This window comes from Colletotrichum navitas (genome assembly GCF_030913465.1).
Source record: "Colletotrichum navitas strain CBS 125086 chromosome Unknown LY79scaffold_41, whole genome shotgun sequence".
NCBI lineage: Eukaryota > Fungi > Ascomycota > Sordariomycetes > Glomerellales > Glomerellaceae > Colletotrichum > Colletotrichum navitas.
The window spans coordinates 141,861-167,518 of NW_026850587.1; the positions used below are offsets into that span (position 1 = coordinate 141,861).

General features: G+C 52.0%; 10 protein-coding genes across 10 annotated transcripts; 5 read left to right on the forward strand and 5 right to left on the reverse strand.

Moving 5' to 3' along the window:
- Positions 1-412: 412 nt before the first annotated feature.
- LY79DRAFT_260083 (fatty acid desaturase) lies at positions 413-2,133 on the forward strand. Its single transcript, XM_060551929.1, has 2 exons — positions 413-1,271; positions 1,324-2,133. The coding sequence occupies exons 1-2, from the start codon at positions 444-446 to the stop codon at positions 2,077-2,079; spliced, it is 1,584 nt and encodes a 527-aa protein (XP_060412770.1). The 5' UTR covers positions 413-443; the 3' UTR covers positions 2,080-2,133.
- Positions 2,134-3,007: 874 nt separating this feature from the next.
- LY79DRAFT_557761 (uncharacterized protein) lies at positions 3,008-3,565 on the forward strand. The gene has a single exon (XM_060558122.1). The coding sequence runs from the start codon at positions 3,212-3,214 to the stop codon at positions 3,428-3,430; it is 219 nt and encodes a 72-aa protein (XP_060412771.1). The 5' UTR covers positions 3,008-3,211; the 3' UTR covers positions 3,431-3,565.
- On the reverse strand, positions 3,565-5,830 carry LY79DRAFT_609605 (heterokaryon incompatibility protein). Its single transcript, XM_060561928.1, has 2 exons — positions 3,794-5,830; positions 3,565-3,689 (listed from the first exon to the last, which is right to left on the reverse strand). The coding sequence occupies exon 1, from the start codon at positions 5,744-5,746 to the stop codon at positions 3,932-3,934; it is 1,815 nt and encodes a 604-aa protein (XP_060412772.1). The 5' UTR covers positions 5,747-5,830; the 3' UTR covers positions 3,565-3,689; positions 3,794-3,931.
- Positions 5,831-7,959: 2,129 nt separating this feature from the next.
- On the forward strand, positions 7,960-9,276 carry LY79DRAFT_518232 (family 7 glycosyl hydrolase; the record flags this gene model as incomplete). The annotated part of the gene is made up of 2 exons (XM_060555016.1): positions 7,960-8,568; positions 8,626-9,276. 2 exons carry the CDS (start codon positions 7,960-7,962, stop codon positions 9,274-9,276), a joined length of 1,260 nt encoding a protein of 419 aa, XP_060412773.1.
- Positions 9,277-9,988: 712 nt separating this feature from the next.
- LY79DRAFT_704542 (ABC-2 type transporter-domain-containing protein) lies at positions 9,989-12,556 on the reverse strand (the record flags this gene model as incomplete). The annotated part of the gene is made up of 3 exons (XM_060564984.1): positions 11,482-12,556; positions 10,936-11,312; positions 9,989-10,138 (listed from the first exon to the last, which is right to left on the reverse strand). The coding sequence occupies exons 1-3, from the start codon at positions 12,518-12,520 to the stop codon at positions 9,989-9,991; spliced, it is 1,566 nt and encodes a 521-aa protein (XP_060412774.1). The 5' UTR covers positions 12,521-12,556.
- A 2,008-nt stretch (positions 12,557-14,564) lies between these two features.
- Positions 14,565-15,252, forward strand: LY79DRAFT_591260 (ankyrin repeat-containing domain protein; the record flags this gene model as incomplete). The annotated part of the gene is made up of 3 exons (XM_060561258.1): positions 14,565-14,735; positions 14,836-14,976; positions 15,070-15,252. 3 exons carry the CDS (start codon positions 14,565-14,567, stop codon positions 15,250-15,252), a joined length of 495 nt encoding a protein of 164 aa, XP_060412775.1.
- Positions 15,253-15,825: 573 nt separating this feature from the next.
- Positions 15,826-18,173, reverse strand: LY79DRAFT_557776 (cytochrome P450). Its single transcript, XM_060558123.1, has 5 exons — positions 17,971-18,173; positions 17,667-17,914; positions 17,435-17,594; positions 16,926-17,360; positions 15,826-16,867 (listed from the first exon to the last, which is right to left on the reverse strand). Exons 2-5 carry the CDS (start codon positions 17,849-17,851, stop codon positions 16,025-16,027), a joined length of 1,623 nt encoding a protein of 540 aa, XP_060412776.1. The 5' UTR covers positions 17,852-17,914; positions 17,971-18,173; the 3' UTR covers positions 15,826-16,024.
- A 1,196-nt stretch (positions 18,174-19,369) lies between these two features.
- Positions 19,370-20,795, reverse strand: LY79DRAFT_260278 (cytochrome c/c1 heme lyase). The gene is made up of 3 exons (XM_060551932.1): positions 20,758-20,795; positions 19,798-20,662; positions 19,370-19,699 (listed from the first exon to the last, which is right to left on the reverse strand). Exons 2-3 carry the CDS (start codon positions 20,595-20,597, stop codon positions 19,426-19,428), a joined length of 1,074 nt encoding a protein of 357 aa, XP_060412777.1. The 5' UTR covers positions 20,598-20,662; positions 20,758-20,795; the 3' UTR covers positions 19,370-19,425.
- Positions 20,796-21,191, forward strand: LY79DRAFT_260277 (uncharacterized protein). The gene has a single exon (XM_060551931.1). It carries the CDS (start codon positions 20,899-20,901, stop codon positions 21,118-21,120), a length of 222 nt encoding a protein of 73 aa, XP_060412778.1. The 5' UTR covers positions 20,796-20,898; the 3' UTR covers positions 21,121-21,191.
- Positions 21,192-22,243: 1,052 nt separating this feature from the next.
- On the reverse strand, positions 22,244-22,712 carry LY79DRAFT_518099 (uncharacterized protein; the record flags this gene model as incomplete). The annotated part of the gene is made up of 2 exons (XM_060555002.1): positions 22,244-22,560; positions 22,625-22,712. The coding sequence occupies 2 exons, from the start codon at positions 22,710-22,712 to the stop codon at positions 22,244-22,246; spliced, it is 405 nt and encodes a 134-aa protein (XP_060412779.1).
- Between the last annotated feature and the right edge of the window lie 2,946 nt (positions 22,713-25,658).

The following is a 25,658-nucleotide window of genomic DNA, read 5'->3' on the forward strand; positions in this document are numbered from 1 at the left end:
ATGGCTGGCTCGACAAACACCCTGGCGGAAAGTTGGCCATCATGCATATGATTGGAAGGGATGCGACCGACGAAATCAAAGTGTAAGAGAAGCCTCGACTTGCCCGTTCGTGTTCAATCAGCTTCTTCCTGCCGCATTTCCCTCCCTTCACGGGCCCCCATGCTGGACCCCTACGATCTCGGTCCTCACTTTTCCCAAGGTCGGAAAGAAGGGGGGGTGAAATCAAAATCGCAGCGCGTATCGGGGAGAAATGCGAGACCGAATGTGTCAGGTGAAAGCCGAGCGGCGAGAATGATCAGAAGTCTGATTAAGCTTGTTTCTCAAATCGAGGAAGGGAGGGAAGGCCAATTAATAATTCCGGCTCTCACGCCTGTCGTTTAGTGGAATTGGTGTGCTGACATATCGCCCTTGTTAGCTATCATTCGGCTGCTACCCTCAACACTATGAAGGCTTTTCGGATCGGTCGGAAACCTGCGGGTCCTTGGGTCAACATGACACCGCCAATTAGGGGCGGCGTCTACACCAAATCCGCAGCCGCATCCGCATCTGCATCTGCATCTGCGCCTGCATCGAGATCTACTACCCCAGATGTCACGGACGCTGCCGTAGAATGCCCCTTGTCCGATCTCGATGAAGACGAGTCTGCCGACGATGCCGTCTCCGAGGCCTCCGCCAGGAGCTCCCGCACGTCCCTGACATCCGAGTGCAGCAGCGCTGAGGCCGAGATCGAGAAGACGAAGCTCGCCGCCCCGACCGAGACAGGCATTCGCAGACGCATCGCTGCCCCCACCAACCGGACCGAAGATGATGCCATCCTATCCGGCCGAAGCCGTATGACGGCCGAGCAATATACTGACTGGGCCATCCAGCAGAATGTCAACAAGGATATCGACGAGTACCCTTCGCTCGACCCTGCCGTCCAGCTTGACATCCAAATGAAGTACCGTCTTCTCCACGAACGCGTCAAGGAGGCCGGGCTTTACGATTGCCCCTACCTCGACTACGGCAAGGAGATTTGCCGCTACTCAATCCTTTTCGCCAGCTTCCTCTTCGCGCTGCGCCACGAGTGGTACATGACCTCGGCCTGCTTCTTGGGTCTTTTCTGGCATCAGATCATGTTCTCCGCCCACGACGCCGGTCACGGTGCCATCACCCACAACTTTACCTTTGACACCCTCATTGGCCTCTTCATTGCCGACTTCTGCTGCGGCTTGTCCATGGGATGGTGGAAGAGCAGTCACAACGTTCACCACCTTATCACCAACATGCCTGTAAGCTCAACTCCTTGTCGAGTCAACCCAACCTTGACTAACAAAGTTTAAGGAACACGACCCCGATATCCAGAACGTCCCTCTCTTCGCAACCTGCCCTTCGTTCTTCAAGTCCATCAAGTCCACCTACTACGATGGCTTCGTCTTCGTCTGGGACGCTGCCGCCGATGTCCTCGCCAAGTACCAGGCGTATACCTACTACCCTGTCATGGGCATTGCCCGCTTCAACCTGTACCTCCTCTCGTGGCTGCACGTCCTTTCGCGCAGGTCCTCCCAGCTTGGCAGCTCCAAGGCGTGGTGGATTCGCCCGACTGAGATCGCCTTCATGGCCTGCTTCTGGTACATCTTCGGCTACCGCCTGGTCCTGTGCACCCTGCCCACGTGGACCATCCGCGTCGCCTTTGTCCTCGTCTCGCACATCATCACCATGCCGCTGCACGTTCAGATTACCCTGTCCCACTGGGGCATGTCGACCTCAGACCTCGGAGAGTCCGAATCCTTCCCCCAGCGCCAGCTCCGCACCACTATGGACGTCGACTGCCCCGCCTGGCTCGACTTCATCCACGGTGGCCTCCAGTTCCAGGCCGTCCACCACCTCTTTCCCCGCCTCCCCCGTCACAACCTCCGGAAGGCCCAGGTCTTTGTCAAGGACTTTTGCCGGGACACCGAGATCCCCTACTCCATCCTGGGTTTCGTCAACGGAAACAAGAAGGTCATTGGCCGCCTCGAGGAGGTCAGCGACCAGCTCCGCACCCTGCTCGGCTGCCAGAAGTACATGGCCGAGACTGGCGAGAGCGCTCTGCATTAGAAGAGAGCATATATGAGTGCATTGTTTCGGCGTTGTGATTTTAATAGATTAGACAAAAGTCCAATTTCTCTTCCACCTTTCCAAAACTCGGCCTTTTATCGCGTGTCTCAGGAGGCTCTTGCATGTGAATGATGGATATAGAGGTGGTCAGGCAGCCGATTGCTGGTCCCTTTGGGTTCTGAGGGAGGGGGGCACTTTTCGTGATGCTCCAGACGAGACGTCATTGTCTTTCCGATTCTCCCAGAGATGAACCCCCCCTGCCATTGGCGAGCTTCCAGAGCTTGTACCCCAGTATCTCAATCCCTACTCCCTGGATGTGACGGTCTCGAGTCTGCAGAACGCCACTTTGGATCCGAGCCGCCCCGTAGCCCGTCGACGCGGCCCTTCCCCGGACAGATAGGTTGGTGCATGCTCGAGGCCAGCCTTAAGCCGGGGGGGGGCAGGGAATCTCGATCGGGACGACCCTGACCATTAGAGGGGAACACGCTGGCCTCCGAGCTAACGGGTAGCGCGGCAGAACGAAGGGTCTGAGGTGCGCACGGGAGTGCGGGAATGCGGGAATAAGCCTGGGTCCCTTGGCCCGGGCCGGGCCCTCGGAGTCTTTCCCGGTGGAGAGGGGGTAGGGGGGGTGGAAGATGTTTGTTTCTGAGCCCCCGGGTCACCTCTGTGCGTGCTAGTGCTGGCGGCTTACCAGGCTGGGATTTCCTCCCGTGTACTATTCTCCGAGACAGCGGCATGGATATCCAGGGGGAGGCAAGGGGGGTTGTGGTCATGAGTAAGTACCATCGCTGAAATGATACGTTTGCTGGGATCGCATGCTTAGAGTCACTCCGTTTGGATCTGCTATTGATGTCCGGGGTTTTTTTTTTAATCTGGACTACTCTTCTCGTCCGTCTTGTAGTGTACCGCATGAGTACCGGAAGGGACGTGGAGGTAAACGTTTGCAGAGATGGACACGATAAGCAGGAGAGGCACTGTTTGGCAGCCAGGTACCATTCCCAGAAGCCTCGCCTGATATTGGGAAGTAGCGAGGTAGGTCAATCGCTACAGCATCAGTTCCCAGTTCTATCTTATCCAAACACATTAGACTACTTCACAGTCTCGATTTTCACCACCACTATTATGTACTATCATGGGTAGAAGAGGCCCCGTGATGGGTCGAAATTTGCGTGGGAACTCAGGCCAAATCAACAACCATCATGATCTCTCGGCCCAGTTACTTTCCCCCGTCCTCCCAAAGACAAAACGCAAATATGAACGAATCTCCCCGCTTCAGGTTTGGTCGCTCACTTTGACCGCGGAAGCCCGTCCTTCCTCCTGGTCCATGTCGGAGCTCTGGGTAGCTTTATAACGCCTCGAAAGGCTCTGTGAGAGCAAGGGTCTCCCAATGCAGAAAAAGACCGGAAGAACCGGAACTACTGCCCTCATACACCCCCTCCGGGTAGACAGACATGACAGCCATGACATACTCGACTTATGTTTCGTCTCGAACCCAACGGCAAATCCTTCTGCTGCCATATTCTGTGAAGACAATAAGCAAACCATGCCGAACATGGTCGAGCCCTCTGTACTGCCCGTAAACGACGAGCCGGGATTATGCATTCATCCAACTATTTGCGTTGTCATTATCATCCGTCATCAGCATTTTAAAGTTTGGCATGTGGTGAAGGCCTGGAAGAGCACGTGGCGGACCCCGCGTGATGGGACTACTTACACTGTTGCATCATAAGTTACCCCCGAGATGATAGCGTGGGGGTTACGCAGCTTTGCATCAGAACTTCAGAAGCCCTCACCCAAATGCTTAATCTCAACATGCTTCAACAATCCCTATTGCAATATAAGACCGCCATCTTCAAATAAGAACAAAAGTTTCAGCTTCCCCTTCCTCCCAATCTACCGCCTCCCCATGCATTACGCCCTCTATATAGCATTCACCAACAGCTTTGTACTCATTCCCGCCAATATGATCCAACACGATTGGCACGCAACACCCATGTAGCACCACAATCATACTCCCCTTCTGCTCATTACTCTTCTCCTTGCTTCCGATCCATGGCACCATCCCAATCCTCCCTCTTTCTGTGGTGGCAAACTTTCTCCCTCTGGCCATAGCTAAACGCGGGGCAAGACTGCTGTTGTCCCCATTCATGTCTGCAAGCTCTTTTGCAAACCCCCTAGGTTGCAAACCCAGCACTACTTCAGGGGTTTCTGCGGGGGTGTTTCCGTTTGCAGCAATGGTGCCCAGAAAGGACACGAGAGAGATCAGAGTCCAATCCTGGAATGGCGAGTTGGGGAGGTCCTTGCGTATTTGATGTACGAGGGAGTCGAGATAGGGCCTATCCATTACCCAGTAACTTGCTGTTTTCGTAGTGCTCATAGTGTGGATATGGTCGATGGTTCTACCCTGAACTCGGAGGCGGCCAGTGGTGATGGCGTCTTCAGATTGACCATATACGTGTCGTCTTCCATTAGCTGCATTCCAGCTGACAGTGGTGCGGGAGGTCCCTATGCCACCCGAGGCGAGTCGGTATGGAGCTGTGAGAGGGATACCAGAGTATGATGGAACCCATGACGGGAAGTTTTTCAGCTCCTCTGGGGTATTTGGTAGCAGTGCATCAAGGTTCGCGGACCATAGCGACAGAAAGTCCAAGGAGCCAAAGTTCCGAGCCAGCGCCACAGCAAAAGCAGTGAAGTTCTGCTTGATAGAGACTCCGTAGTCAGGCGTAAACCCAGACCCGTCGATCATGCCCAGAAAAGCGTACAACCTATCTGCCACCTCCGACGTGATAAACACCCCAGCTACTCGAGCTATAAGACGCAGGAACCGAATAGGCTGCTCTTCAGTATATGGAGCAGCCTTAAGATCCAAAAGGATGTCGTAGGCTATGTTTTTGTCACCATCGTACGCGAGAGGTTTCTCGCTCGGGATAGACTGAAGATCAGCAAAGTCCTGCATGTTGTATGTTGCCCCGCTGGTGAGGAACAAGATCTCTGCCGCACGTAGGACCTCTTGAACAATCCACCCTCTCTTGAACCAGGGACGTTCCCAGAACTGCCAAATCGAAGGGACGTACGTGGTATCGGTGTCCGTTTTGTTGAATGTGCTACGTACTATAAGGAACCTGATGTCTTGATTGAAGGTGGGAGAATCAGGGAGTACAACATGGGAGTACGGCTGACTTCGCAACATCTTATCTACCTCGCCCAGCCATTCTTTACAGACACGACTGTGATCGTCCTCAGGACCGAGCCATGCAATGACTCGTTTTGCCGCACTATATATCTGGGCCATGCGTCCAATTTGGTGTGCCTTATCACTACCGCTGCTTTGGTCGATGCAGAGCTGGTCAATCCAGAGGTGATCGGTCATGGAGTGTTTTTCTAGGTGCGGCAGCGCTTGTGTAAGGCTCTCTGTGAGGCCAACGGTGCCGCAACAGCCTTCGATGGGGATAGAGGAAACGAGAGTTGGGTTTCCCCAAGTATAAGACACGGCTTCGAATTCAAATGGGTTGTCATTTTCGGCCGCAATATCCTTGGTGACAATTCGATATACCGACTCCTGTGTACCATTTTCCCCGCTTCGTCTCGAAATCTCCAGGAGGCGTATGTGAGTGTCTGTGGGCAGACGAGTGTATTTGAATGTTGTTTGAAAATTGGACTCCCCCATGATCCGATGATGGTTGGTATGAAAATGACATGCGCGTCGCTAACGATGATCTTAGCAGTGGTTTGAGCCGTTTTCATGGGCAATCCAATCTTTTATGAGATATGTTGTAAGCTGAAAGACATAACCGCAGCCGGGTTTGGCATTACTAAGCCCGGAATTCTTATTTGCTCGTGTGAATACAGGACCTGCCTATGTGCATACCTGTATGGCACCAGGCTAGCTGAATAGGCAATTATTAACGAATATTAATCATGCCATCCTGCTTACCCCGCTCAACGGTGTTTGTGACCCCGTGGTTGTTACCACATGGCTGCTTCGACAGCCATGAGTCCCAGTAAAGCTCTCTTATAAAAGAAAACATGGCTTTATATATTTAGCCTCCTTCCGCTAGGTGATACGCTTGAGAAACATATAATGAATTTGGAAAGGCCCCTTACATATGCAGCAGGAAAGCAAAGTACTATGCAATTTACGGTCGATCCTCTGGACTGTGATCGCCTGATGTTTGAATGATCGTTACCGCAGTTGGAAATACACTCATTAAATCTCTACACTTGCATATAGTATACTCGAACTTTACGCTCGATCATACTTTCAAATGCTCATTAAATCTATCTGATCTGGTAACTGACGATACCTAACTTTGGTGTTCGAGAAAAGCCCAAAGTCGTCTAACTCAAAGTCTGCGGTGGTCTATAGAAGAACACGAAGAATAACATTCATACTCCTGGATGATTTCACTAAGAGAGATATACTTGACATCGCGTGTTGACTTACAAGCTGGCAATCAGCATCTCAGCCCAAGGATGACGCATGAATACAGGGTTCAATTCAACGAATGACAGTGTATATTAATTAGTCAGAAAGTGAAATTGCTATCAGGCACCCCTTTGACTCACACTGCTATTCGATCGAGTCACAAATATTTCAATTCTAGGTTAAAGTACTCCAGCAGCGGCTTTGGTATGGTTGGGGACTGACTCGACTGATCAGCAACCAGGTCTGCTTCGGTTTAATAATACCCAGGCTTCGTTCTTGGCCATGATTCATGCTGTAAAAACGCAAACAGAGAATCTCCTGCCGAAGCTCTTGCCAATCTACGGACTGAATCCGGATAGTCAGGCTGAATATGAGACTAAGAGTCGGCAAGCGCAAATTCAGCATTTCGGCTTATCACAAGATAAACATAAATTTGGTCCAGTCAACGAGATCCCTGATTTTCAAGTAACGTCTACATATCCTTTAACCTATTTCGTCTCATGTCATAGCACACCATCAGCAAAGGTTTTACATTTATACCGAAAAGCCTGGGTGAAGGTTTTGGCAAACGGCCCATATCATTCAATTTATTCCGCGGCGAGCGACCCTTCAAATAAGTGAGGCAGTGGCTGTCTCCTACGCGGGTGATTTGTCATTTTGCGACATGAAACGAAAATTGAGTAACCCTGAATGTGCGCTTGTCAAGGTCATGAAAAGCTTGGAGGCCAATGCTTTTGACTGTTTATCTACGGTTATCTCCGGCCTGATTTGTTTTGTCTAAAAAACCTAAGGACCCTGGTTCCAGTGTTTCGTTGGTGATAAACTTTTGGAACCACCTTGTAAGAACTTTGACCCACGATTCAAAGAGAACCGCGGGAGAGAAACAAGTCCTTGGCACAACCAACTTACATTGCCCTCGGGGTCTCATGAAACGGATGGGTTCACATCCCGATTACCCGAAGTGCAAGCAGGGTGCTCCTTGGCAATCATTCAAGTGTCATGGCCCCCAATCAATTTCCACTTTATCGTTCCAGACTTGATAAAAACCCTCAGGATCTGCCACGGTATTTTTGCTCTATGAATATTTCTTATTCCGTTCCCCCGTAAGACGAAATCTGATCCAAATTTGATAAAGAAACGATCTTTTGCTTTCATGCCGTCAAACCGGTGGTCTGTTGCAAGTAGCCGGGGGATCCTTCTCTTCCCAAGACCGTTGGCCAATGAGGGTGAACGCCGTGTCATAGACAACGCCTGATGTATCAGTCATTGAAACAGTTTAACCATGGAAGCTTATGCGGTTTCGAACAGGATGGCCATGTCGTTCGTCAAAACTATTTAGCTCTGCCTAACTTCTGCCAAGAATCGGATGCTTCTGGGTAGATAATGATCGTACTTGTCCTTCGTTTGCCTCGTCAGCATTTCGTCGAACAAACCGATATTCACAACTTGCTAGCATGTCACTCTCCATCATTTCTATTTCTCTTCTCCTCTGCAACTTCGTCTCAGGCCAGACACCTGGTAAGGGGCTAGACAATCACCCCAAGCTTGAGACCTTTAGATGCACCGTCGACAATGGGTGTCAGAAGAAGACCAACTACATCGTAGCTGACTCAAGCCAGCATGAAATCAAAACGCCCAGCGGAGTGAGATGTGCTATTACCGGTGACAACCCGCCTAACTCCACCGCATGCACAACTCCGGAAGATTGTGCAAGCAACTGTGTTATCAATGAGATCTCCGACTACAACGCCCTTGGCGTCACTACAAGCGGCACCGACATCCGTATGAAGATATTCAACGATAGTGGCACAGAGATTAGGCCGCGAGTCTACCTGTTGGAAGAAAGCAAGGAGCGGTACGAGATGATCTCTCTGACCGGCTCCGAATTTACTTTCGATGTCGACATGACAAAGCTGCCCTGCGGTTTGAATGCTGCGCTCTACCTGTCTGAGATGCAGTCCGATGGCGGAAAAAACAGTAGCAGTCTCAACAAGCTTGGCCCAGCCTGGGGTACAGGTTACTGTGATGCACAGTGTTTCAAGACCTCATTCATTAACGGAGTCGTAAGTCAACATGATACCAACCATGGCATACCTAGCAGAATCTAACGTTGTTTCAAGGGTAACTTTGATGGAAAGGGCTCTTGCTGCAACGAACTCGACATATGGGAAGCCAACGCCCGTGCGACACACATTGCACCTCATCCTTGCAGCCAGCCAGGGCTCTACAAGTGCGTCGGCGAGGAATGCGAAAAGGCAGGCGTGTGTGACAAGGCCGGTTGCTCTTGGAACCCGAACGTCGTAAACGCCACCGACTACTACGGCACAGGCGACAACTTCAAGGTAGACACGACCCGAAACTTCACTGTCGTCACACAATTTCCCTCCGAGAACGGTAAGCTCAAGGAGCTCCGCCGCATGTATGTCCAGGATGGAAAGGTCATCCAGAACAATGTGGTCAACATCGAGGGGCCTCCGAAGATCAACTTCATGAATGACGATTATTGCCAAGCTACTGGCGCTTCAGAATTCTCTCGCCTAGGTGGTATGGAAGTCATGGGCGATGCTATGACCCGCGGCATGGTTTTGGTACTGAGTGTATGGTGGGATAAGGTCACGTTCATGCAGTGGCTCGATGTGGGAAACAACGGACCCTGCAATGCTACTGAGGGTAACCCAGCGGTGGCTAGTAAAATTGTGTCTAACCCTGAGGTGACTTTTAGAAACATCCGTTACGGAGAGATCAACTCTACGTTGAACATGAAGTTCTAATACCGTCCGGTTACTAGACTCCTTAGCACATATTTTATCGTTTATATCTTATGAATATTTTAGGGTTCTGGGCTTGTATTAAACTTCACCAACTCTCTCCTTGACTTAGGACTGGTGACTGGTGTCAATCCTTCCGTGAATGTTCAAAAGACCATTGTCTCTCCGAGTGGTATTTCTGCTTCAACAAGACGAGAGCGGACATGGTAACCGTGGTGTCCACCCTTCTTTGAGAAGCAGATTGTCAATTGTACTCTTACTCATTGATTATCATCTAAGCCACAATATTGCTGAATGATATACCTGTCAGGGGGTGGCAGGGTTGTTCTAAACACAAGACCACCCAATATTAGACCAGAACAGAACGTTTCCAGGTTTTCCAGTTGAACATTATACACTCCATGTGAGACGAGTTGCATAATTATAGCAATTTCCTGCTTCGGCAATGGTTCCATGATCTCACTGGGCCGCATCTTTACAGTCTTGGCGATCACTTAGGGCATCAAACACTCATAGCCACGGAAGGAAAACCTTCTTATCACAAAACCTGTTATGGGGAAAGGGGGAAGGGTGAAAGGGAGAGATTTAGTGCAACTGTATCCCACTGCTACTATGCGTTACGAAACCACCCAACTTAATCTTCGATACCTTGGAACCAAGGATCGAGCAGAAACCCCATCGGTGAATGTCTCTCCTTGGTATCATAACGCAGAATTTATCGAATCAGCTTCTTGACGGTGCATGTATTCTCTTCGGTCAATTCCGGAGCGGCTTCATCAAAAGCCTCCTGCATCGTAGTCTGCTCCGACAGGAGGAGCTCTTCCCCATCCCCGACGCCCCCAAGCTGGCAGTTGTAGAACTTCTTCTCCAGCGTAAGGTAAAGAGAAGGCTTTTCGCTACTGAAAAATTTCTTCGGGGAAATCCCCAATTAGGGCGTTAAGGGAGAGATCAATCACGATGACTTAGTGAATACCTCTAGGGCCAATATGATGGAAATCCCCAGCACCAGGGTAATATACTGGGGAGTTCCATGTGGTTTTTTGTTTCTTTTTTCTGTCGCTAACTGGACGGCTTGCCCTCAAGTTGAGTGCTGTTCCCACGTAACCAGTCAAATTCATGTCTCGGACGTTACGTCTAAGCAATTGGATTTTGCAGCTTCCGCGCCAGCGGTTTATCATTCACACGTCCAAAACACTGAGATTCTCCTCATCTATGAAAAAAACGCTATCTATTTGAGATATGACTATTACTACGTTCTTTGAAAAGGTATCTATACCACAGGCAGATCTACTGGGCACTCAGTCTCTTTCCCTTTGACTCCCTCTTAGCCTTCTTTGATGCGCCAGTGTTCCATTTCTTGACACGTACCAGGTAATAAGAAATAACAGCGATAAATATATTGAAGAAAATGAAAGCCCATATAATTCCATAATTACGCCATTCCTCATCATAGGAGATGTTAGTGCCGGCCATGTACTGGTCTGCATTACTTAGCGAGCAGTATCTGCACTGTTCAGTAGCATCCGGGTTCCGTAGCTGACCAGGGGCATCTCGGAGATAATCTGGGAGATATTCGCCGCATGTCTGATTCATAGACGGGTTGACAGTGGATGTTTCGGAAGCTGAGCAAGTAATGGGCCGGCCGTGCAGTTGGGTACTGACGATGCCGGCTACCCAGTAGGTAAAAGGAGTGACGCGGTACTTGAATATCCAGAAACCGGGGAGTGCCGATGGAGGTTGTAATGCACCGCAGAAGGTCAAGCTCATAAGTACCAAGAGGGTGACTAACCCGGAGGCTGTCTGGGCGTCTGGGAGGGCAGCAATGGTCATGTGGGCGAACGAGCTGGCGTAGATTAAGAGTTGAACTGAGTATAGGAGGACCAAGACCTGTCTGACAGGGGTTTGGACACCAACGACGGGGTAGTAGAAGCAAGCCCAGATGAGGATACCTGTGATGATCTGGTAAGGAATTTCGACCATAATGCTGGCGAACATGAAAGTCTTCCACGAGTAGACCTTACTTGGGCGCTCGCAGACCTCTTAAAGAGCTCGCTGGGTGACGAAAACCGACTGGGCTTGTTGTACAATCGTACTGAAGATGGTGATGATCATGAAGATGTCAAGCAAGAACGACGCCGTTAGTTACGTGGGCAGTAATAGTAGCTTATATATCGTGACAGAAGACGCCGAATATGACATTTTGCATACCAGCCAGAGTTCCGCCCGCCTCCCAGAAGGAGAACCCAATGAAGAGACCCGCGGCGATACCGAGGAAGCACTTAGCAAAAATATAGCTGGGCGTACGCCAGTATTGCTGAAAGATTCTTGTAGTGACCTTCATGAGTTGTACGGTGAAGGGCATGGCGAAATCCGAGCGGGCACCGGCGTCGTCGCTGCCTGCGACCTCCTCGTGCTCCTTCTCTAGATAGCTACGCTCGATCTCCGCCTCGAAACCATGCCTTTGATTGCTCGACTTCCAAACAGTGTGCCAATCTTCGCCTTTGGAGTTGGGGCCGTCGTTGACGATCTCGAGCATGTACTCGGCAGGGTCCTCCTCATGGCCGCATCTCCGAACACCGTGTGACTCAAAGTAGTTTAGAAGGGTGCGAGAGTCCTCGCCAATATAACCAAAGTAGACGGTTTTACCTCCGCGAGCGAGGAAGAGAAGGCGGTCGAACTGCTGGAGCAGGATAGCACTGGGCTGATGGGCGGTGCAGAGAACAGTTTGGCCTGAACCAGCGAGCTTGCGGAGGAAGGCGCAAATGGCCCACGAGCTTTGGGAGTCAAGACAACTTGTGGGCTCGTCGAGGAACAGAAGAAGCTTAGGTTTAGCGGCAAGCTCGACGCCAATGGTGAGTAGCTTGCGCTGCTCGACATTGAGACCCTCGCCGGAGATACCGACAATGGCATCCACAAAATCACGCATGTTGAGCATGTCAATGACGTCTTCAACAGTAGTCGCAGAGTCCAGACCGCGGGTGCTGTTGTCCCATGCGCATATCGACGAGCCAGAAAGCATCATCTCGGCGATGCTCACACGCTTTCTCTCACCACCAGAGACGCCGCGGACGAAGTCGTTACCGACCTTAGTGTTGAAAGTATGGCTAAGACCGCAAACTGCCATAACAACTTGTGCAGCTACTCTTTGGTGCCTTGAAAGTGTTGTTGCGATCCTTTGCAGTTCTCTTCTATCCTCCTCATCGATCATCATTGCATCACCTTGGGCATCCCTCGCTGGGTTAGCCATAGCTTCGGCCTCAAATTCCTCCCCTGACGACTCGCCATTCTTCCCCGCGTTAATTGGCGAGATGCTTCCGGTGTGCGCGTACGTTCCATTCTATGATAAGAACCTCTGTTCCCCACTTATGGTGAGCGATGATATTGTTGTGATTATTGTAGTTGAGGTGCGGTGGCTGCCTCTGGCTGCTGTTCCGTCTTCCATGGGTTGGTGTGTGCTATCCATGAGCTCAGTTCGATTGAGCCGGTGATGGTGCAAGTTACAAAGAAGATCCAATTAGTAGTTGAATTATGGAAGCAAAGTTAGATAGACAGTCAGTCTATATGCAATTAATAAGGCATTCACAGATTCTACTCTTCAAGGGATACTAAGAGCATAAGAAGAATGCTGAAGGTCTTTGGCAGAATATATTATATGAAATAGCAACAATAAGAGCGGATCAGGCGTGTATGCTTGCAGACATGACCAAGCTATTGGGATATTGGCCAAGGTATTAGGTCCATGTTCTGTTGTGTGTGCGAGTGTTGAGACGGCCGAACCAGCTTGAATATTCGCCGAGTTTGCGGAGCTCCCGCCTACCGGCCGACCAGAGACAATGAGGTCACTCTGTAATTTGTGATCTGGGCGAATTCCCCAGCCTCAGACTAATGAGAACGATATCATGTCAACTTGCAACATGAACCTCTTTCCGTCGTGCAAGAGTTGCATGCTGACAGCACGTATTTCCACTACCATGAGCGGACATGGATGGCGGTCCGGCGGAGTTTGGGCGGTCGCCCCAGTTCGCCGAGTCGGGGACTTGGAGCTCCCGAAAATGCGGCGCACAAGCCATGTGGCGGCCCTAGAGCCACGTATGGCTTACACTTCTAGGTCGGTGTCCGTTTGTTGTCCAGTTGCATCATTGCTATTCTTAGATTGGACAGCTTTTGTCCCTTGGCTCCGTATCACACTTCCACCATCTGCATGTCTGCATTGTTTATACACAAAACTTGGCGCCGCATTGTGCACGTCGTTCTCGGAATGTCGATATGAACAGCCTCTCGAGATTGTCGGTTGTGTATTGAAGGGCAGACATCTCCTCGACGTCCACCACGCCTGTTGCGATTTTCAACCGAGTTACGGACTTTTACCTAAATATCTAAACTTTGCTAACTACAGCGAAACCAGGACAAGTCCGCGTTCTCCATGACGACACTCTACAGGAGTGGCGGAATGCCAAATGCCTCAATGCGAGATCCGCAGGTATGAGATTCGCGTACGACCCTGCCAATAGTAAGCGAAACCTAGCTTTGCGGACCATGCAGCATTTGCGCGCATAGTGGGCTAAACATCCATACTCAACTGTTCCGTGTGCAAACCCCTTTTCAGCCCTCAATATAACTTTTGACGCCAAATTCCTTCAGTGGGCTGAACACAGGTCGCTTATCAGTTGCCATATTCACGCTCATTGATACTTTTCTCTCCCGAAGCTTCAGCAAGAGTTGATTGAGACATTGCATCTTGGCATCTTTATTCATCCCGCATAGGTGGAACTTCTGCTGCGTTGCTAAACCTGAAATGTTTTCGTGGTTGAGAACTCAAGCGACATGCCATGCCAGAAGTCCTGTGTACCTGCTTCCCGAGCCTTCGGACTCGCCTAGATATTGATAGCCACCCGTCCAAGAGCTCTGTAGGTTATGTGTAATTGCGAGTTTATAACGCTTCAGCTTATTGGTTTTATTATTTGTCTCAGCTTCACCTTTAAGCAGACCGTCAACTAGTACGAGCCAATGATGTCTTAGCTTAGTAATGATTTCTCGAATATTCCCCCAACTTTTTACTCGTGCTCCGCACTCGTGACTTAGGATTCCGGAGACCTCGCCCGCCCGCATCCCTAACTCAGCGGGTACGGGGCGCGAGCACTGGCTACCTGGCATAGGTTACTTATGACCCCGCTCCCAACACCAATTTCATCTTGTCTCCCGCCGCGAGCAACCACAATCATTGCTGGCATTACTAAGTAACCTCACTAGCTTATACGAAACCAATTACACACATTCTCTCTTCGAACATCATGAGTGGGTCAAGCCTGACTTCCGCTACGGCGTTTTCGCCGTCATTGGAAGCCATCAAGCTGGCGGCCAGCATGTACAATGCAGCCCGCGAAGGCAATAAGACTGTCCTTAAGGAGGCTCTCCTCGATGGGCTACCACCGAATTTAACGAATGAAAAGGGCGACACATTGGTGAGTGGCAACGCTCGTGGATGAGGCTTTTCTCGACTGGTCTCAATCTGCTGGTCGAGTTATCGGTCCTCATTTCCATTGTAGCTAACATTCAAAACAGCTGATGTTGGCGGCTTACTACGGTCACGCGGACCTTGTCAAGCTCCTCATAGAACATGGAGCAGACCCCAACAGACTGAATGATAAGCGCCAGAGCCCTCTTGCAGGTGCTGTCTTTAAGGGTTTGGATTCTGTGATTGAGGCAAGTCAACAATACGCCATCGTTTGTCTGGCAGGCTGCTTAGCTGTACGCCAATACCAAAATCCAGATCTCGTTGCTAACCGGCTTGGATAGGTTCTCTTGGAAGGCGGTGCTGACCCAGAGTACGGCACACCCTCAGCGATCAAGTGTCTCTCCATGTTCAAGCAAGAGGGCAAGTGGGCCGAGAAATTCGAGGCGGCGCCTGGACGAGGGAAAGCAAAGGCTGCTCCTCAGGATGCGAGCGAAGAAAGGGCTCCTGAAAAGTTCAAAGCGTGAGCCATGTCAAGTAATGTTTCATTATATACCAGCATTTATCGGCCCATCATTCCACCTTTGTGGGAAACGCAGCTTATTGGGGACGTCATGGGTTTTAGATTAGCCCTGAAAACACCAGAACTTCAATAAAGTTTTTCAAAATGAGTGGTTTGAATGGTCCCTCTCCAATTGAGCAACGCCCACGCAAAGTTTCATGCCAGGATATTGTCAAATCTGCAGACTGCCACTACGGTCGACAAGAACGTTCGCCGGAGGCCACCCGCGGTCTCAGGATCATGCCATCCTTAAGACATGTCTTACTAGGACGTGGAACCCGCCGCGACGCAAGGCTGCTACCAGAGCATCGTTTACGAGGAGCTGGAGAGTTCCGTCTTCTGTTTGTGACAAGCCCTTTAGAACCTCAAAGTGAAGTTACGCCAACTCAAAGGACCGCAAAGCACTTCGCCGATGTGATTTCATGGTGGTAGCATCTGTTGAAAGCTAACACGTTGCCGCTGCTGTTGGACTTTGACTAAAGAGACCTTCGGACTTAGTATGATATTATTATTTGAACCATTTTGAGAAAAGGCGTTAGTAATAAAGAGAAGTGTCAGTTTTGAAAATAAATCTATGAGTCTCTGGTTACGTGAGGATCGTGCATCACAGATTCCCAACAATAACTCTGCCTGATATGTATGCATCTTCCAGCGCCATCACAGGGGGAAATATCATAGCCCCCCTCATGTATCTTCAACCAAGCTACGTGCGAGCACTCCTTCTAGCCCCGAATGACTCAATCCTTTCCATCCGACGACACCAGAGACTCGAACACCATTCCGCGCGGAACCTCCTTCCACTGGTCGTCTTTGTCCAGAAGCTCCTGGCTCGCCTCCCATTCCTTGCGGATGATCCGCGCGTGAGCTTCGCTCCTCGCCGTGATCTTCGCCAGAAACGGCCGCGGCTGCACCAAGATCCCGTTCGTGATGTCGTCCGCATCCGGAACGATCTCTGCCCCGCGGCTGTCGATGGCGCGCTCGAAACGGAACGCCCACAGCAGCCGCGCGATGCCCAGAAAGAGGGACCGTTCGGCGACGTGCGTGCCCTGGCAAAGACGCCGACCGGCGCCGAATCCGTAGTGGTCCCTCTTGGAGGGGTCCGCGTTTGACGCCGACTCGAACGAGTTCTGGTCGTCGCCCGCGTAGCGGGACGGGTCGAAGGCCCGGGGGTCCTCCCACCGGTCCTCGTCCATGCTGATGGCCCAAACGTTAAGTATGACGCCGGCCCCTTTGGGGATTTTGTAGCCCATGTACTCGTCATCCTGGGTTACGGCGTGCGGCATTCCGAGGATTGCGGTTGGCAGCCACCGCAGGGTTTCCTTGACGCATGCCCGTATGTAGGGCATGGAGTCCCAGTCATCCATGTTTGGTAGTCTTTCTGTACCGCAGACACGATCCAATTCTTCCCTGGCTTGCTTCTGTACGGAGGGATACAGAAGCATGGCTTGGACGAAGCTGTGTAGTGTATTTGCGGTCGTGTCCGAGCCGGCTTCGAGGGCAGATCCAGAGATGTATCCGGCCAGATCATCAGAGAATCCGGACGCCTTCTGGTTTTCAACAATACTTGTGCAGAAACATGGCTAGTCTCGGTCAGCCTTCCGACGTTCACTCAGCTAAGGCGGATATTAGGTAACCTGCCTTTAATGTGCCCTCCACAACGCGCTTCTTCGCATCCATCCAATGTCCGACATAAAGAGTGTTCGTCTCCTTTTGTACCCTTTCAGCATACCGTTTTCCAGGCGACAGGGGGCCGAGTTTTCTGAGCACCGGATACGCGTCTAGGAGCGCCGCCGCGGAGGACCCCATGACCTCGCTCCATGCCTCGACACAGTGGTACAGCTTCTTCAACCTCTCATCGTGAATGCCCGCAATACGGAATCCGAACACAATCTGTGTCGTGAGCGAGTTGGTGTAGCGGCGGATGTGATCGGCAAAGTGGTGCGGCTCGTCCAGGAACCCGGTCAGCATCTGTTTGCTCTCGAGGTCCTGGTACGGGACATAGGCCCTGGCCGCATTAATGTGCAGGGCCTGGTGGAAAACCTTTCGGATCATTCGCCATGTTTCACCATATTTCTGTACTCTATTTCAGCGCCGCGAGTCTCATCAAGGAACACGCGCTGCTCGGCATTAGCTGCCAGGAGACGTACCATGATCACAACGCGAAGGTTTCCACTGGCTACGTTTCCAAGGTATATATCGGCGCGTGATGAGTAAATGGCGCTCCGTTTGTCCATGAGGTCCTTCACTGCCCGATCTGATGAAAGTATAATCACGACTTTGGTGCCAAAAATCAGGGAGTACACGGGGCTGTAGACAACGTCAACGTCAACACGCTGCTCATCCTTACCATTCTATGGGTCGCTGTCTTGCGCTACATACCCATACTCCTTTGCCCACTTCTTGAACTGTATATGCGGCTTTGTAAACGGGATCTGGTGAAGATTACCGATCAAAGGCAGTGTAGGAGGGCCCGGAGGATACCCCTTGGGGCGTCTGCCAACGTTTTGTAGCTGAAGAACAGCTATGGCAACAACCGCCAGCGGGATAAGAAATGTGTATTCCATATTGTGAGCGGATTCGAATCAAAATGTCCGTGAATGCTGTAAGATACCAAGCGACGGGCAGGGCTAGCACATAGAACTTGGTCAACAGGTGTAGGGGCAGACAACCGTTATAAACTTACCTTCAGCCAATAGCCACCGAGCGGCCGCCCTTACACAATGACCTCCTTCTCAATTCATCACTTGCGCTAGGCATGTACCCCCTTCTGCCAATGGCCAATCATATATCATTCATTGCACATATCGGGTGAAGCAACCGGGCAGCTTACGTCGAACAAGGGCAGGAATAATAGACTTGTTCGGATACCAGACGACACCTAGCCCCTCATATTTCGCATAAGAGACTCATGGGAGAGTAAGCTGCAGCATAACAAGCGGTGGTTTTACACACACATGCCCAATGATCTGCATGTGATGATACAGTTTATGGAAATGCAGTGTAACTACGCGATGCGCGGCCATCAGCTTACCACAACACCTGATATTTCTCCTTTAGTGTTTCTTTGAGCTGATCGCAGCGAAGAAAACCACGTCAGATCTGCAAGTCAAGCGCTTATGCTTGGATGCCGAGACAGTTGGCATGCGTCCAGCCGCTGAATGGTTGATTGGAGTTCCACCAATGTGTAGTTGTCGTGAAGCTGGGACAGCTTCGTGTGGCTAGTTCCAGTCAGAGACGCCACGGAGTGGCGCCTCCAACCGATAAGACCCACATTAGGAAGAGTATTTCTAGGCGAGTTTTCTCTCGTACTTAGACTTAGGAAAATCAACTACTTCTCTTCATAAATGTCAGGACGCTGCAGTTCATCACAGTTATGAGCCCAGTTCGCTCTGGTGCCAGTATGGTACAGCCCCAGAGTCTAGCGTCTGAGCGTCATAGACCTTGTGGGTTCGATTCCCACGTGTAGCCTGGTCTGGCAGTATTTTAATACCTAGGGTTCGATTCCTATTACAGGCTGGTAGGCCAAAGGGTGTCGCTCCCCCTTGTCAACTCTGACTAAGTATAATGCTCTGCTTAGATTAGGGGTGTCAACCAGATTAAGCATCTCTGCTTAGTCTGGGGGGGTGTGTCGTGACCTTATAGGTCCTATATAAGGCGTTAGTTGCTGCTCTGCCACTAACGGCGTCGTTTTTAGTATGACAGTAGTTGAGTCCAAATATGACTTAAATAAAGTATTGGTACATTGGACTTAAAGATATGGGTAGGATGAGTAGGGAGCTAGGAAGACTGCTTTGGTCAGCACTCTTGAGACTTAGGATTTCATGGTCTGCTAGTCCTCATGTCCAAAATGTAATTCGAAAAGCTGGAAAAGAGCACAGGCTTGACATGTGTAGAGATTCTCAAAATGTTGGATTGGGTGGGATGCGGTTCGTCCCTGATGCTAAGACCACTACAGCCCGTCGGGATAAGCAAGGACTAGCTCCCTCCAAAGATATCCCTCCCGCGGGATATCTGCGCTGGCCCTAATGCTGCTAGTATTTACATAGTATGACACCTATACATTTTGTACATTCCTGCCCTGTAGCAGCTTATGTGACAGTATTTTGCGTTTATGTGGGTTCGGCCCAACAATACTCGCTCAACCTAGCCCGACGCCCCTCAGCGCGCGCATCTTGACGCCCTCCCAGCTATTTAGCTTCGGCCGAACGTCGAGATAGAAGCTGGGCTTGCCATTGGCGTCGGGACGGCCGGCGTAGAAGTCAATGACGTATTCAACCTGCACGCCGCAGCGGTCGATGATCCAGTCGTGCCGGTCAAAGGGTGGGGTGTAGCCTAGCAGGGTGTTGATGCGCGCCTTGGGTGACATATTTGTGCTGAGGCCAAGGAAGGAGTGGAGTTTGGGACCTTCACAACTGTTTGGCTCGTCAGCGGTCTGTCTCTTTAGATCCTAGCATCTCCTCGGCTGAATAGAGTCAGAGAATCCGGGGATGGGGGATAGGTAGACGCTTACGCTGAGCCTTCAAGATACGGCTTCTCCCACTCTTTGATTTCTTTCCATGCCCTCTCGTTGACAGCGTTGTGGATCGGCACCACAGTTGCCATGTCCGCGGCGCGGGCGTCGTGGCCCTTGCGCTTCATGGCGTCGAAGAACATCTTCTGGGAGGGGTAGATCCAGTTCCCGGTCGCCTCGTCCGCGCCCGTCTCTTGCTCATGGTTCGAGGGCCGGCTGTTGCCCGGATACGCTGAAGTTGCTGTCCGGGGAATCGTCGAGACCTCGCGATCAGTGTCCAGACTCGGTTTTACGTTCGCCGGGCGCGAGGGGTTTGGCGCGTCTCCTGCTGTTGGGGAGGAAGAAGTGAAGGGGATGTACGATTTGAGTGATTGCGTCCAGGATCGCGAAGACTGTGGTGGGGCCTGGTCAAGGGGCCGGTGGGAGTCTTGTTTTGACGCGAGGGAGCTGTGAGGGTTCGCTGCGGCGTTCGCGGCGCGGGCTTGGGCGAGCCATGCTTCGCGGGACTTGTGGTCTACGGGGCAGGCCTCAGCATTGGCGGAAGAGACAGAAGGCGACGTCGCGGTGCCGTTCGAGGAAGAGGAGGATGACGAGAAAGGCGTCAGGGACAGTAGAGACTGCGTCCAGGACTGCGACTGTGATTGCGGGGGTGGGACGTCGGCCGGCGTGACAACGGGTTGCGGTGGGTGAGGGTGCGCGTCGCTCGGGTTCGCAGCGCGGGCGTGCTGCAGCCAGGCCTCGCGGGCCTTGTGGTCAACGGGGCACACCTCGGGCGCGGAGTCGTTCTTGGGATCCGTCATTATGTGGTTCTCGTACTCGATGGCGGAGGAAGATGACGGATACAAGCAGGAGGATGAGGTCGGAGCTGGAGGTTGCAAGCGGGTTAGGAAGATGAGGTCCACGAGGTCGGCGTTCATTTTGGAGTGATCGTAGGTGTGAGCAGGGGCGTAATGTTCATACCAGTTGAGGACCGGAGATGCGGGTGGTCTTGCAGATGTTGGGAATTTATCTACACCCCTCGATGGACTGTGGACTGGATGAAGTAGATCTGCGGAGCGGGGGGGTCTACCGGGAGACCAGTCTCTGGGGAATAGGGGTGCAATGATGTTTCTTTTTTTGTTTGTTTGGCTTAATCAATCCCTAGTATTCGTATGTCGTAGGGATATGCGACAGCAATTGCATTGGATCTCTGGCGCTGGGGCAGCTTGGCAGGGTGACGAACCGTTTGAAATGGGATTCCCTCGATGTAACAACTTTTTAAGTGGAGACGCGGCCGTTGCTCAGGGAGTTTTATTTTTGAATGATGTGATTGAAGCTGTTTGATTGGGTGGCGCTTTTTTGAGGTCGACGTCGGATGGTTCCGATGACGGCGGGACAATTGTGTAGGATGAAGGTTAGAATGCTTTGAGTTTGGTGATGTGTCAGCAGCCAAAATATACAGCATATGCCGGCGATCAGCTGGTGCGTGTGGCTTGAGCGGTCACCCGCTTTGGGGCCAGTTCTGTGGCTGAGGCTCTCTCGGGTTCTGCTAGCTGACATCGAGCCGACCGCTTCGGGAAATGACGGAAGCGGGAAACGGGGCATGGAAACAATCGGATGGATGGATGAGAGCTTGGGTTAGGGAAACGTCAATGCTTCTCTGAATGGCTAAGAGCACGGTTTTCCCAACGTCCCGGAGCTACGGACGCAGGCGGTTCGACAAGCTGCAAGACGCTATCACATGCGTCGCCTAGCTTCCGCTAGCATTGGTTCGCAGTCCCGTAAGATGGTCACCATAGAATTCAGAGGCATGCAGAGAGCTCCACATGATGTCAAAATGGAACTGCAGGCACATGTCAACGATGTTCCAAGCGATGCGTACGGGTACTCGGGTTTTGTCTGGAATATATGTGCATGCACTGAGATTGGTCTGTGTGACGAGCCTAGACTAGCGGTACAGGATAAATCATCGAGAACAGTCGATGTGAGGATAAAGGAAAATGAACACCAAGAAGCCAGGGCTAGGCCGACCGACAGCTTGTGCCTCTGCGTTGTTTAAACGTTGAACAGCCTTGCAAACTCCCGCGGGACCAGCGAAGCTTCCGGGGTCGATCTGGGTACCCTCTAGCAAACGCTTTTAGCATGCCGTAAAAGGGCACCAAGCGGCCGGTCCTGCTCTTCTCTGCTGTAACTTTTACCTGCCTTTTGGTTACGAGTCTGTGACATGGTTGATGTCGCCGAATTTTCCATATCCTGCCGAAAGCCCCAATGCCGGGGCTATTTGGTGATGGACGGGGGTCTCTGTCCACCGCAGCCTCTCGTCCTCATACATACGTGCCCCTTCTTCGTCTCTCGTTTCATTTCCTGCCCGCGGATTCTTATCATGGTCATGTCCATCTTTTCAATCATTCATAGAGGTCAAGACATGTTCCGTGGTGGCTGTTCTGTTGCACCAAGGCAACTGAACTCAACCGAAGTGGGCAGCACCGCCAGACTCGACAGCCTCGATCTCGTCCAGGTCAAGGGGCTGGCGGCGGAAGCGGGCGGGCAGCTCCGAGCGATCGAAATAGACTCCCGAGGGGGGTACGACTGGGCCCATGTTGTGGCCGGAGGTGCCGCCAATGCCGGCGCTGATGGAGCGCTGGAGAGGACCGTGTTGCTGGGCGTGGTCGCGGTAGGAGCTGAAGTTGGTGTGCTTGGGGGTGGCAGAGCCGTTGCCGAAGTTCGCGGGCAGCTTGCCGGTGGGCGAGGCGGGGTGAGGAGCGGGGGTATGGTCAATGGAAGCTGCCAGAGTGACAATGAGTATTAAGGACTAACAGGAGAACAAGGCCTGAGGAAGAGGACGTACAAGGAATGGTGCGGCGGCCAAGGAACTTGATGCTTGGGGTACGCTCGGCGTGGGCAGCGGCCTGGCGGAGGATTCTGGTCGCGAACATTGTAATGGTATTTACGAGTTGAAGAAAATTCGAAGAAGCGTAGGGGAACTGAAAGTGGACGAAGCTCGTTCTAACGGGTATATGGAGAAGAAAATGCGTGTAGAAGAGAAGAGAGAAACTTTGGCTGTGGTCGACTCTCCTCCGTGCCTGGGAGATTAAAGCTGAGATTTGAGTTTGCGTCGGCGGCGGGTATCTATCTAGGTGCTACGGCAGGGAACACCGTATAGTCCGATGGGCTTAATTGAATATATCTTTTTGTATTTTGGTTATATCGATGCAAGAGGCAGCTTTTAGCAGCAGGGAGGAGAGCGTGTCCAAGGTTTATGTTTGGTGGTTTGAAGGAGGGAAGAAGTTGGGAAGAGAGAGGAAAGTCAAGGCGGAGCTTAGGCGGGAGAAAAAGGAAGGCACGTTCTTAATATTCATCAAGGCTGGGAAGGAACGGGGAATTCTCTTCACAAGCCGAGACACCGCGCGCCGCCGGCCGTGCCCCATTTTCTCAGCGGTCGGTTTTGCACCACCACCACCACTTCTCCTCTAACCCCCCTGTCCTAAAGTGCGCTGTGCCGCAGTGTGCGTAACGCTCGGTTGGGGTTGGATTTCTTGATGGCGCATCCTTTTTTGTGGTGGGTTCGCTGGGTTGGGTGTCACTAGCTGTTTTGCTGGCGCCTATACGGATACGTACACTATCGTTGACTCTCTCGCGCTCTGCAGGCAAACTCCGGGCAAGACCAGGACCAGGACGCAACAGGGAACCCGCAGGGTGGCAGGGGATGGCATGGCAGCTAGTGGTCGATGGTGGAGAAGCACGAGGACAAGGAGGGGGAACGGCCGACGGGGGACAGGGAACGAGACAAGGTTGATGTGCGCTGCGAGGTATGCCAATCACTGTCTTAGCGCGCCAGCCCCGAGGCCGACCCGAAGCCGCTGGAGAGAAAAGTTTTGGGCCGTCAAGCTGTCTCCGAAGACAATACTCACAAGTCAGTTGAAGCCCCGAGCAACTCACCACATAGGCATGGAAGCAGAGAACCGAAGCCGCTCCCCAGGTCCAAGACAGCCAGACTCTCTAGCAGTTGCCAATGTCTCTGTCAACCGACGCCAACCCCATCCAACAAAGGCAAGCCCGCCGTCTCAAGTCCGATCCTCTCCTCTCCATTTGCTGTTATTCTCATCCCTTCTAAAGTCCGAAGTTGAGAACTCTTCCCTCTCGGTTTCAGGGGTCTCCACCACCCCAAACGCCCCCAACGCTCGACCGACCACGCCATTCCCAGAAACAGGCAGGCGACCTGCACACGCATCGCTATGGACCGACAGACATGAACAGGGAAGCCCACAGCCCTAATGGTTTACAATTCAGCCCCTCCAAGAACGTTTGGATCCCACGCGTTCGGGCCACAGCAATCATATTATTCATTATTCATGGGCACCTACCAAAATGGTAACAAACGACCCCTCTCTTCCCCTTCCTTGCCCGTCCGTCCTCCGCTCTCCCGCCGCCGTCTCTCTAGCGTTCTCCGCCCTTGGATGGGACCACAACGCAGTCTTCGCGAGAGCCATTGACGGAACAGCGGGACAAATCGATTTTACACGTGAATTCCGCCTTATCTCTGATTTCCCACGTCATGGCGTGACATCGTACCATCCCCAATATCCTGTACTCCATCTCCATACGAGTATCTCCATCGGACAGAGACGGAGACGCAGGAGGACCACCCACACTAAACAGCAGCCGGATGGCTTTTGAATCAGGCACGCACCCTCAAGAACAGTCCGCCGGTAGACAAGATACGAGGTGGTAAAACCGGCGGGCTATTCTTGAGGGCGCGTTTCAAGGGACACCGCACCTACTACTCTACATGTTAGGCCAAAATTGTCAGGTTTTTATTAGGTCTTTATTAACTGCGTACAGCTCAGTCGCTTCTAACCCGGTTCAACTCTCCAGCTACCCCGCTTTTTCCAACAGATTTTGTCGTAATACTACGTGTGTGAGTGCCAGCAGGTAGTGCACAAGCATCCTCAACCCGGTCTCTGGTCGGATGGTGGGCGAGGATTCGGATGCAATTTTGGGACAACAAGCTCTGCGCCAAGACATCTCGTCCGACCTTTTGCGCTTGCGAAACCCCGCGCAGCAGCTCTCCAGTGACCTCCCACCCTTGTTCCCCGGACTCTCAAAATGTCACGCCAACTTAGCCATTCCCAGGGCACCCGTAATTGACATGACAAGGCGCCGCCGGTTACTGGTCGGCGTTCGGCAATTTTACGCGTGGAGGAAGGAGGGAGGAAGGTGGGAAGGACTTTGCCTCCGCTTCGAAAGTCAGCATCATGGCATCATCTGAAGGATTATCAATCAATGGCGGCTTCGAGAGTGGTTCACGAGTGGCGGACCAACGTTGCGCCCCCGAAGACACACTCGCAACAAGCACCCAATGGGCATTTCTTGCTTTCCTGATCATCTACAGACATCTCTAGGCCCCTCCGCGTAACAGATCCGTCCCCGGTTCCGTCCACACCAACAGCACACACACACACACACACACACAGACACACACAAACAAAAACTAGGACCCCAAAGGCACAGGATAACCTCCACCGAGACGTACGCCTGCATCGAACGATTATGCGGGCAGCCGGACGAGCAAGCCCGCCCATTGGGTTCGCTCATCCTGCGACTGGACAAGCCGAGATTGGGGCACGCGAGCCGGCTCGCGTGAGGGTGTCCTCGTTAATGACCTTCCCGGTCTTCTGCAGCACAATGCATCCTCCCCTCCTTCAAGGCCTATACCTAGTTCACTCAAGGCAGCCCATTGCAGAACACAGAACGTGAGTTCCTGCCTCAGTCAGCACGAATAGAGCTGGCACGGGGCTGGGTCCGGAGCACCGCGCTGCCAGCCAGGGCAATTACATTCATGGCACAGCAGTGACAGTGAAAGTGACAGTGATCCGGGGACT